Source organism: Nycticebus coucang, chromosome 1 (assembly GCF_027406575.1).
Source record: "Nycticebus coucang isolate mNycCou1 chromosome 1, mNycCou1.pri, whole genome shotgun sequence".
NCBI classification, from domain to species: domain Eukaryota; kingdom Metazoa; phylum Chordata; class Mammalia; order Primates; family Lorisidae; genus Nycticebus; species Nycticebus coucang.
The window spans coordinates 112852020-112864492 of NC_069780.1; the positions used below are offsets into that span (position 1 = coordinate 112852020).

General features: G+C 34.9%; 1 protein-coding gene across 1 annotated transcript in view; it reads right to left on the minus strand.

The window, feature by feature from the left end:
- SLF1 (SMC5-SMC6 complex localization factor 1) overlaps positions 1-12473 on the minus strand; it is a 94973-nt gene that overhangs the window by 22172 nt on the left and 60328 nt on the right. Inside the window, exons 13-15 of the mRNA XM_053586580.1 lie at positions 11933-12064; positions 11250-11415; positions 984-1131 (exon numbers count right to left, since the gene is read on the minus strand). Of these exons, the coding sequence (XP_053442555.1) occupies positions 984-1131; positions 11250-11415; positions 11933-12064 (446 nt within the window). The remainder of the gene's footprint in view (positions 1-983; positions 1132-11249; positions 11416-11932; positions 12065-12473) is intronic.

Here is a 12473-nt window from a genome sequence, read left to right on the forward strand (position 1 = left end):
AATAGCTCTTATGTAAGATTTTAAAAACTATACATAAAAAAGTAAATCTATCTCTTCAATCAAAAGTGAATAAACTGATTTTAAATTTGTCTACTTACATATTTACTTGTATAAGATGAGCTCATTATAAATTTTACTTGTAGGAAGGAAAACATAGTATTGTATATAAACACAGCAGAACCTCTGTAAGTTGACCAAGGGACAGTAATAAAATGGTCAACACACAGAGGTGGTCAACATAAAGAACTAGGCCTACTGCAGTGATACACAGGGCACTACGAAAGTTCTGAGCCAGACCGTGTTACGGTTCATTATTTCACTTCTAAGAAACAGTCGATAACGTCCTTCCTGATTCATCCGTGCAAGTTTCAACTTGCTTGCCTATCAGTGAGGTTGGGTGGGCTTCATTTGTTTCTATTTGTGCGCATGCAGTTTATGTTTTTTGATTTTTATATCTCAAAACCTTCATAATGACTCATGTATATACATGTGGTGTATGTCCAGTCCATGAAAATTAGGTCAACTGGAGGAAGAAGTCCGTGTAGGGAGGTGGTCAGCTATGCAGGTTATACTGTACATAATAATTTAATTATAGATAGTATTTTCTGTCCTATCATCTAATATTTAATTTTTATGAAATCAGCAAAATAATATATTTGAATAATGAATAATGTATGTGGGAGGAAGGCTCTTATAATTTTAAAGAAAAATGAGAATATAAAATTACACATAAAAATACTTAGAATTACCAGAAAGACACTAATAAGTTCACAGTGTTTATTTGTGCAGGAACATGATAGGTACCTATACATTACATTTACATTATCTTTACATTATCTCTGTGTTTCTGTCTGGGTGCGCAACCATAATTAAGAAAAACTTCAAATGAACATACTTTAAAAATCACAGATTGCTTAAAAGAAAGACAAAACTACGGTCTAGGTTTGGTCTAAGAAAAACGAAACACACATACACTTACTTACCATCACACGAAAGAAAAATATAACTTCCCAGGTCATCAGACACATGTCGCATCACATTTCTCCCCATCTTAAGTCCAAGGAAGATCCAATAATCTATTGCTACTCCCAGAATTCCAGTCAGTAAGTAAGCCAATTCGTGTTTGAAGACCTAACAGTAAGATGGAACAATATGATAAACTTACAATTTTTTATCAGTGTTTGAGTATTTATTGAGAGGGAAAGCTTAGCTATTTCAAAATACAAGCTTTGCTAATAATAACAGGTATTCTTCAGAACCTTAGCAAACTAACATCCTGTCTCTCCATTCTCTGCACACACGCACGCGCGCACACACACACACACACACATACACGGTGAAAGAGCTGATAAAACAAATTTTCAAGGAACTTATATATAGTTTAGAACGAATTTTTTATTTTATTTTATTTATTTATTTTTTTAGAGACAGAGTTTCTTTGCTACCCTCAGTAGAGTGCCATGGCATCACAGCTCCTAACAACCTCTAGCTCTTGGGCTGAGGCGATTCTCGTGCCTCAGCCTTCCAAGTAGCTGTGACTATAGGCGCTCGCCACAACACCCAGCTATTTTTTTTGTTGCAGTTTGGCTGGGGTCGGGTTTCAACCTGCCACCCTCGGTATATGGGGCCGGTGCCCTACCCACCGAGCCACAGGCACCACCTATAACGATTTTTTAAAATAATTTTGTCTAATGCTTTCAAGTGCTTTAGTCAAGCAATAATTCCATTAAAATGAGGAAATACCTGGTTTCTGTAGATATTTAAGAAGAACATATCACTGTAAAAGATAGATTTTCCACCCCTACTGTTTGTATACAGTGCTCTTTACATTTCTCTAAATGGCATTTCCAGAAAGACTTGAGACACACAATGAGTGATAGTTTTAGCAAAGAAGAATGTTCATTTGTTACATGAAAATACATGGATTCAAATTTTAATTATCAAATTATATCAAATAACACATTACCTAATTTACAGATGTATGGAGAGCAGTTTTAAATATTATTTTACATCTATGATAATTATTAAATTCCCATAAGAAATATATAAATCTTGCATACAGTAAGTGTGCTTTGTCCTAGTGTTTAAAAATATTTTTCTATTTTTTTATGATTTAAAAAAAATTTTTTTTGCAACGACTATGTCACTGTTAACAATGGTGTATCTTTTTTTTTTTTCTTTTTGCGACAAGAGTCATGCACTATGACTAGGCTAGAGCGCAGTGGTGTCATCCTAGCACACTGCTGACTCCTGGGCTCAGATGATCTTCCCACCTCAGAGTACTGAGCTGTTTACTACTGCACCCAGCTAATTTTCCTACTTTCAGTAGAGACCAGGGTCTTGCTGTGTTGCTCAAGCTGGTCTTGAACTCCTGGCCTTAAGTGATCCTCCTATCTTGGCTTCCTGAAGGGTCTTAGGATGATTACAGGTGTGGGCTATTGCACACAGCCTAAAAATATTTCTCTAATCCTTCAAGTTCACTATAAGCTATGAAAATAAAGAGGTATGAGAATAATATTCTAAAAACTCCTTTGATTTTAAATATAAACACTTTTTCAAAAAAAGACAAAAACCCTCTTAAATTCCCACATTTTTATTACTTGTTATTTAGGCATATTGAGTACATGAAAACCATCACTAAATTAACAGTTGGGTAGAAGGCACATGAAGAGATTTATTATTACAGTATCCAAACAGATTATGTCTGCTATGTTCTGCTATCATACTATGCCCAGTTAGGGGATAAGTGGCAGAGAAATACCTAGAACTTTGAACCTGCCCTCAGCAAACATATTTCTTCTAGGTATAGACAGTATTTCATGAGGACATCATAACTTCTCTAACAGCATTTTCTAGCTATCAGATAAATATGATTACAAAATGAAAATTCTAATGTTGGTTTGTTGCACTAACAGAGGGTCAAGCAGAACATCTATCTGGTTTGCCAAACAGGAAAATCCAGAGTCAGAATCACTAGTCTTCTGTTGTCCTATCACACTCAAGGGCAACACACTTCCTTCTGGCAGGGCTAGACATTAGAATCTGTGAGAGAGAACTTGAAGTGTGGGCCTGAAGGGAGTTTTAAGCTTCATTATTAGAGAAGCACTGCCCTTCTTCTGGTATCATCGGGGACAAGGATAGACAGCCAGCTCTTTCATATCAGGACTCCTGGGTGGACCCCAATCACCTCTCTCCCACCTTGATTACAGGGCCAAATTGAAGGCTAGCAGATACAGTCATGTGGCATGAAGACTAGCAGTAGAACTGGCCTTGTCAGCAGCAACCTCCTTTGGTATGTTCTGAGCTAGGGTTCAGTGCCAGTCTCCAGAGAACTTTGCAGAAAATCAACATTGGTTGTAAATACAATGTGTAATTCAGGGGTATCCTTTCTTCCTTCTGCCACACAGTGGAAGAATAATAGTTGTCCTGAGCCACACATTAAATACACAAACACATGGGGCGGCACCTGTGGCTCAGTGGGTAGGGCGCCGGCCTCATATACCGAGGGTGGGAGGTTCGAAACTGGCCTCAGCCAAACTGCAACAAAAAAATAGCTGAGTATTATGGTGGGCGCCTGTAGTCCCAGCTACTTGGGAGGCTGAGGCAAAAGAATCCCCTAAGCCCAAGAGATGGAAGTTGCTGTGAGCTGTAACGCCACAGCACTCTACCGAGGGAAAAATAAATACACAAACACTAATGACAGGTGATTAGTCAAAAAAAAAAAAAAAAAGGTCTGTGCATACTTTTCAGGATATATGACACAATAGATAAGCAAAAAAAAGTCCTCATAAATCAACATGTAGTCCTTGGGACACAGGTTGGATACCCCTGAATTGTAGACAATCATTCTCAGTAAGTTCTGTTAATCTTTACTTCTCACTGTTCAAGTTATCAAGAGAATATAAAATAGAATAGTGAAAATATATATTTAAACTAGCCAATTGATTATGTCTATATGCATGCCACAAATCGTTTCTTCCAACATAAACACAGATCTGAATATTGGCAATGGCAGTACTCAGAAAGGAAGCAAGAAATGGGTAAATTTGATTTCCGAAAGTATTCCCCATTCTCGAGGGGGAACACCAGGATCATTTGAGACCTACCAGGTTCTAAGACTCTGGGTAGGGAAGGATGTTAGCCCATAGAGTGAAGCCTCACATTAAACCATAATCCAAGACTCCATCAATTAAAAAGAACATAAAATTAACCAGCTAGGATTTTCCCTCTTTCCTTATACAAATATATGTATACAGGTGGATACAATGGCTCAGGCCTATAATCTCAGCACTTTGAGAGACTGAGGCAGTTAAGATTACTTTAGGCCAAGAGTTCAAAACCAGTTTGAGCAAGAATGAGATCCTGCATCTATAAGAAAAAGGTGTGGTAGTGGGCACCTGTAGTCCCAGCTACTCAGGAGGCTGAGGAAAGAGGATCATTTGAGCCCAGGAGTTTGAGGTTGCTGTGAGCTATGATGAAACCACTATACCCCAGCCTGGGTAAGACAGAGCAAGACCTTGTCTCAAAAAAAAAAAAAAAAAAAAAAAGTATAACATACACCTGAAATCACAATTAAATATTTAAATATTAATACTGTTTAAACTTAAATTTACCTTGTTGTTAAGAAGTTAGGGGTAGGATGTCTTACAGCAATTCTGAGTAATGACTGCAGCTTCTTTACCACAATAAGAAGGATCCTACCAAAGTTATCTGTGTGTAAACACGCATACTACTACATAACCGTAACAGTTAAGTTTTTATATAAAAAGACACTTTCAGATGAGGTTCTTGGATTCTTTTACTTTTATACTATGTTCTTAACTATCACGCCCACTATAACCATGGGGCCAACACTGTGCTATGGATTATACTCACTGCCACGTCAACAGTATATAAACAATGCTATTATTTCCAGTAGAGTGAATATATACACTTCATAAATACATTAAGAAAATGGCAAATAGCAGGGTGAGGCGGGGCCTGCTTACAGTCCCAGTTACTTGGGAGACTCAGGTAAAAGGACTGCTCCAGGCCAGGAATTCAAGGTTGCAGTACAGTATCATGGTGCTGGTGAATAATAGCCACTGCACTCCAGCCTGGGTAATATGATGAGATCCCATCTCTTAAAAAACCAACCAACCAAACAAGGAAAATGGCAGATCAACCATCAAAGGAAAACAGCTTTCATGAAATACTGAAGTAACTATCAAAGCTGGAAAAAACAAAATGAGAAACCCAAGAACTAATGAAGAAGTAAAAGACATGATTTGCATATATAACACATCTAACTCAGAATTCTTTCTAATATGTTAAACTTTATTACAAGATATTCTGTCAGTACAGTTCTCTATTATCTGCCAGTACAGGTAACATCCTGTTTATTAACTTGGTCATCTTCTAAGGCCTAAATATTCTGTAATGCAGAACAAACTAACATCTTAGCCTTATGACTCCCAGGTTAGAGATTTTCACACTATCCCACTGCACTACATGATAAAGTATTCTGTTGGGGAAAAAACGCACTTCCTATGCCTCTTCCTCTTTGAAACACTAGCATCTGAAAAAATGGGGAAGTGTAATGCAGCAGAGACTTGACCTCTAATCTAAGCTTTGCCATAACAAGTTGGAAAACCTAAAATAAGTTCTTTAAACTCTTTAGTTTTGTTTTTTGTGTTTCTTTTTTTTTTTTTTGGGACAAAGAGTCTCCCTCTGTTGTCCAGGCTAGAGTGCTGTGGCATCAATCTAGCTCACAGCAACCTCAAACTCCTTGGTTCAAGTGATCCTCCTGGTTTAGCCTCCCAGGTAGCTGGGACTACAGGTGCCCATCACAACACATGACTAACTTTTCTTTTTTTCACTTTTATAAACTGCATTTATTGTACAGGGTACTCTGAAGAAAAATATATACAGCTGTTTGTTTTCATTAATACATCGGTTCTGTCCTGCAATACTAGAAGGCGGAATGTGTGTGGCACAGAAATAACCCCTAGGAGTTAGAAATAAGAAAAACAACACTTTTAAAAAAGATTTTTACTTTTCTGATAGAAATATAAAAACTGTGGTTTATGGGGGGGAGAAAAAGTCCAATGAAATGCAGAGGGGGTTTAACGCTTGAAGTTTTGTCCCTTAAACTTGTCAACAACAGTGTTTAGAATCTAAATATAAATAAGTGAGCGCTGCTCAGTGCACATTGCACAGTGTTCTCAGTACATGAACAACGCCTCAGTGGGCCTCATGGAAAAGCATTGCCTGGTGCCACCACCACACCTGAGCGTGGTACCAGAACGTACTTGTTCAGAACACATGGGTGGTAGAGGCAAGGCAGGTCACTCTTGCCCAGGCTGGTGTCAAAGTCCTGAGCTCAAGGGATCCTCTTGCCTTAGACTCCCAATGTGCTAGGATTATAGGCATGAGCCACCATGCCCTGACTTAAATTCCTTAGTTTTTTTTTTTTTTTTTAATTTTTATTTATTTATTTATTTTTATTAAATCATAACTGTATACAATGATATGATTATGGGGCATCATACACTCACTTCATAAACCATTTGACACATTTTTATCACAGTGGTTAACATAGCCTTTCCGGCGTTATCTCAGTTACTGTGCCAAAACATTTACATTCTACATTTACCAAGTTTCGCAAATACCCCTGTAATATGCACCACAGGTGTGATCCCACCGATTCCCCTCCCTCTACCCACCCCCCCCCTTTCCCACTTCTCCCTATTGTTAAGTTGTAGCTGGGTTATAACTTTCATGTGAGAGTCCCAAATTAGTTTCATAGTAGGGCTGTGTACATTGGGTATTTTTTCTTCCATTCTTGGGATACTTTACTAAGAAGAATATGTTCCAGCTCCATCCATGTAAACATGAAAGAGGTAAAGTCTCCATCTTTCTTTAAGGCTGCATAGTAAATTCCTTAGTTTTAATTTTCTTATCCTTAAATACAAACTAGCTTCCATTTCTACCTATATTGTAAAACTATCTTTAAATAGTACTTAAGGACATCTCAAAGAAAAATGGGACTAGTAAAATTTGTACCTCTTACATAACCCCGACACAGCCCACCTCTGCTTTTTGCTAAGGAAAGACCAAAGCTTTCTCAAATTCATGACAATGAAATTCACTGCCATTGTGTCACTCTGCAATACTTGCTGATTGACACTGTGACAAAACAATATTAGCATAAACTGAGGACTTCTGTTTAACTAATGACTTAAATTGAATGCTTCAACTCAGCAAATCAAGAAACAAATGCTTTACAGTACAGAAAATGTCTGTGAACATGCATGGAATTCCTGAAACTGGGAACTGCCAAAAAGATTTAATTAACTATGAGAATGAATTCTCACAGAAAGGTAATACAATAAAAAGGCAGCTTTATATGAATTTAAACAATTCAAATGTTAAATATTAATCTAAAAATGCTAAACCAGCTCTCATATTATAACTGATGCTACAATTTACTGCAGATTACTTCACAAATATGTTGCTTTTATTTATAAGTCTGAACAAAAATATTCATGTTAAATACACATAAATCTGTTAGTATTTACACCAGCATCTCTCAAGTAATTCTAAAGCTCTGGTAATCCTGTGAACTCTTAGTTTTATTATTTGTTTCAGTTATAAATGAGTAATTTCATTTGTGTAATCAAATAAATGAAAAAAGAGATGTTTTATAATAAATAAATATTATCTATCTTTAATGATTATATTATATAAAAAGTAAATATGTGGTAAAAGGGTAGATGATGATTTAAAAAGATGGTGCCAGCTTTAGCTTACGAGTACTATATACTCCATTGATAATGAGATATAGATATTAATTCTACATCAGTTGATTATTTTCAATTCTACACATTCGTAAAATCACACTTTCAATTTCAGATACATGTATGAGAAAGTGCCGAGTCTATTGGTTATTGTCATAAAATCAAATTACTGGATCACAAAATAGTCTGCCAATACTCAGGAGCAATCTTTTATTTTTAATGCTGATTTAGAAGAAAAAAATTGAAAATAATTCTTTTTTGAAGTATGCCCCAGACATATGCTAAAGAGAATTTTTTAAAACCCAGCAAGGACTTCTGTTTTGGTAATGGAAGCCTAAGTAATTCAGATGAACCCTCTTTAGAAGGGAAGCGCAATTAAAATTTTGGATAAAACGTGGAAAACATCTTCTGAAAATGAGAAAAGAACTAGGAAAAGGTAAAAGCCAAGTGATGCATGCAAAGCTAGCTGACTTCATCCTTAGTACTGTTGCTGATTTTAGGGAACAAGCTACGGTAAAGAACGACAGTTTGGGGAGATTTGGAGAAAAGTTTTAAAAAAAATCAGTCATGACCAAAGCAGTACCTATTCTCTAATAGGCTGAGACCCTAAAAGGGCTTCACCCCCAGAGTTAAGAGTGAATCAAGAGCAAATCTACATCTACACGAGGTCTGACAATTAAGTTCGTGAACTCGTCTGAGGAAAAAGTACTCCATGGACCTCACTGTTAAGTATCACAACAGTCACCTTTAAAGTACTCCCCTTGGAAAGCTATGCACCAATGTCAGCACCAAGTCCATCTTTCAAATCAATTTTGGAACTCTTTTCATTGGAATGGTCACCAAAGCTGTTATAGGCACACATTACCCTTGATGTCCTGAACATCATCAAAATGTCTTCCTTTCAATATTTTATCTTTGGGTAAAGAAAAAAGTCATTGGGGGTAGAGAGGATATTATTTGTTTACTGGATAAAAATTCCCTCATAGACAGTGCTGTGAGAGCTGGTGCACTGTCGTGAAACAAGTGTGAGTTATTGGTGAAAAGTTCAGTGAAGATTTTCCTGTTTCTCTATGGATGCTTACTTGGTCTGCTACGGTTCTCATAGTCAGCTGATGATTTTGATGTACCATTTGACAAATTTCTGCAGTGTTTTCATCAGTTCTGCTCACTGGCCACCTTGACCTCTTGTCATCAGTGATGCTGTCTCTCCCCTCAGAAAAATGTTTAATCTATTTGTGCACTGCTGTTTTCTTCATGATATTATCTCCATGAACTTAGACTAACATGTCCCTGATTTCATTTACACTCTTGCCAATTTTAACAAAAAATTTAATGTTTGTTCATTGCACTAATTCAAGCTCTGACATTCTTGTGATGCCACACAAAAACACACAGCAATAATGAACACCACTCAGCAAGACACTGCCACACAATGACATGAACACAGCCTGTGAGACACTGATACACCAAGGTCACAAAACCTTACCAAGTTGTTTGTACACTGCTGCCAATGTAAGTGCACAGTGGCAAGTTCACAAACTTAATTGTCAGATCTCATATGTAGCCCTCACTACATTTGGACTATCCAGGGATCTTCAAATACAGACATTGGATTAGGGTAGTCCTTGACTAGTGGTGTACCCAAGCACTTGGCAGAAGTTAAACAAATTTTCTCTGGTGAAATATATTCTGGCCATTGATAGATATTATTAGTAAAAAATTTTTTTCAAATACAATTTACAGCACAGAGAAATAGCATGCAGAGAAAAGAAAAGATGCAAGAAAAAATAATAAAACAAAAGAGAAGGAAAATAGCAGAAACAATAAAACAGAGCCACAAATGGCTAAGGAATAAATAACAGACACAGACTACAAAATAAATGTTAGTGCTGCATGAAAAGACAAAAGACAACCTTGTAAATGTGTAAGGTACTAGAAACCACAAAAACTTACCATAGCAGTTTGGAAGTAAAAAAGTTTAGAACTGCAAAAAGTGTAAAAATTTAAAATGCAATGGTCATGTTATATGGGACATAGGTGAAAGTGAACTGCTGAACTAAAAATTGGCTGAAAAAAACCCTATACAGAATGTTGAAAGTATAGAAAAATATAGAGAGATGAGAATATGAAGAGGAGGTGTAACGTAAGATTAATGGGAATTAAAAAATACAGAAGAGACAATGGATCTGAGGAAATATTTGAAGAGAAATTACAAAAAAAGCTTTCCTAGGATAGATAGGACAGACTTTATGGCAGTTTGATACCAGAGCTCTCTACTCAAACTACTGTTACTGTCCCTGAAAAAAATATTATGTAGTTATGAAGTCAGTTATGAAGAATAAGCCAACTTCAGCATATATAAAGTAGAAACTATAACATGGGAAATCCACAAAGTAGATTCTCAAGAGTTAATTAAAACAACTATAGAGTATGATACAACAGGTAATAGAGAACAATACAAACCACAGAGAAAACACATTTTGGTCCCTAATCTTTTACTGAATTTCATGGAAGTTCAGTAAGTTTCAGAAAGCAGAAATCACATAGGGTATATTCTTTAACTATAATTCACTATTAGAAATTAACCAAAAAGCCCTCAATCACTTAGGAATTTAAAAAACCCTTTTAAAATCTCTTAGATGGAAGGGGCAATCAAAATTGACAATAGAAAACACTCTGAAAATACCAGTAAGAGAACCCTAAAGTAATAAATCTGTGGAATGAATCTCAAGCTGCACCCCAAAGGTAATTTTTGCTATGTGCATGTATCAGGAAAAAGGATCCAACCATTTGAAAATGCAGAAGACAAAGTAAAAGGAAAGAATTTAAAAGAGAAGAGCAGAAACTAATGATGGAACACAAGAAAAGGAGACAATTAATCTCTAGGGCAAATCATATGAAAAGGAGAAAAGTGACTAATGTTTATTATGCACCTAAAATGTGTTTATGTTGCTATGCACTTTACATTTTTACTGTATTTAATTTTCCCAGTTTTCCTTCAGACAGATGATACACTAAAATTGCTAGGTATATATTAAAATTTCTAAAGACAGGCAAAATCTACTTATAAAAAAGTATTTCAGATAACTCTTAATACCCAGAAAAGTACAGGTAGCTTTCAAAACAAGCAGAATTTTTTTATTAGTATTATCCTCTACAATTATCTGGATTGATTCAATTTTTTAATCAGAGGTTCCTTATAAATCAAAATGTACGAAATTTAAAAATCTAAAATGGTAACTAAAGATTTAATAGCAGTAACAATCATATAAATATCCCTAGCTACTACATTCAAATGTGAGATGATGAAAGACCTTCTACCTAAAACTACATAGAAAATAATGACATATTTGAGTTCATTTTAATTTTTTTTTTCAAGTAATTCAAAGAACAAAGAGAAGAAGAAAAGGTATAAAATTCAAAGTACTTTTTCCATAGACCACTACCCATTTATAAATTAATCCTACTTACATCGTTAGACTTGCATTTTTCTTTGTGAGAATATATAGTCCATTCCAAAAGCATATTTACTGGTTTGGTCAAAAGCCCAGAGGTTTCATTCCCTGACCAAAAGATTTCAAGAAGAATTGCCTTTCCTGTTATTTTTACATTCTGAGAATCTGACCAGTCATACAACCTAATAAAAATATGAACAGAAAGTATATTTTGTGCCACTTTGATCATGACATGTAGTAGGCATGACTTTTGTCAAAAAAGGCAGTAATTTTTGCATAAAGAAAGAATATAAAGATAGTAACAATTATAATAAAGGACAAAATAGAAAAATGGCCTTAGTTCAACAAAATTAGCAACAATGTACACATAGTAATCTATCTTAAGTTTAGAGCATGAAAAAATGTATATTATAATTTAGTCTTTAAACATAGTACAGCTTTTTACTTAAGCATTCAATTACTAAACAATTAAAAAAATCTAAATCGGTAAAAAAGACAAATGTAATGTGTAGGGTAAATTAAGGGAAACAAAAAAAGAGCACTGGCACTTAAAAATGTGTCTGGAAATACATTTTAAAAATAAACCTAGTTTAAAATAAAAACAAGTTGACTTTTGAGAAATATGTATATAAATGATTATAGAAATGGTACATAAAAACAATAGAAATATCAAAGAATACTTATGTGATTAAAACTTACTTGTGACTCAGGTGCTGTACTTCACTTTCAATTAAATTAAAAAAAAATCTGAGCAGTGTCAGGTGGAGTGCCTTAGAGCCAATAATATTTTCTGAAATTTTATGACAAAAACTTTCATTGAAAAGGCAAGACCTGAAAAACAAACATACAAGCAATGCATTGAATAAACTCTGAACAAGATATTTTTTAGAATACTGCTGAAATTAAAAATTTTCTTCAACAAAATAAAAGCAAGGTCAACAAAATTTTATTATTAATATATTTTCTTCCCTTAAAAATTTAACACTGTCAAGTATCTTTGATTATTCAATGTTAATAATATAGATCTAATTTCTCTATTTTTTAATGATTGCAATATTTAACAATTAACAAGTACTCTCTTTCACTGATAAGAACAAATTATGAATTTCATTAAGTACTTTTGATCAAAATGACCAGCTAACCTCTCAAACAAGCCATAATCTTTCTCTTTCTTAAGATAATTTTCTTTTTCATTATTTAGTAAATGAAGGTCATTTAGGAATATATAGAGCTTTAAAAA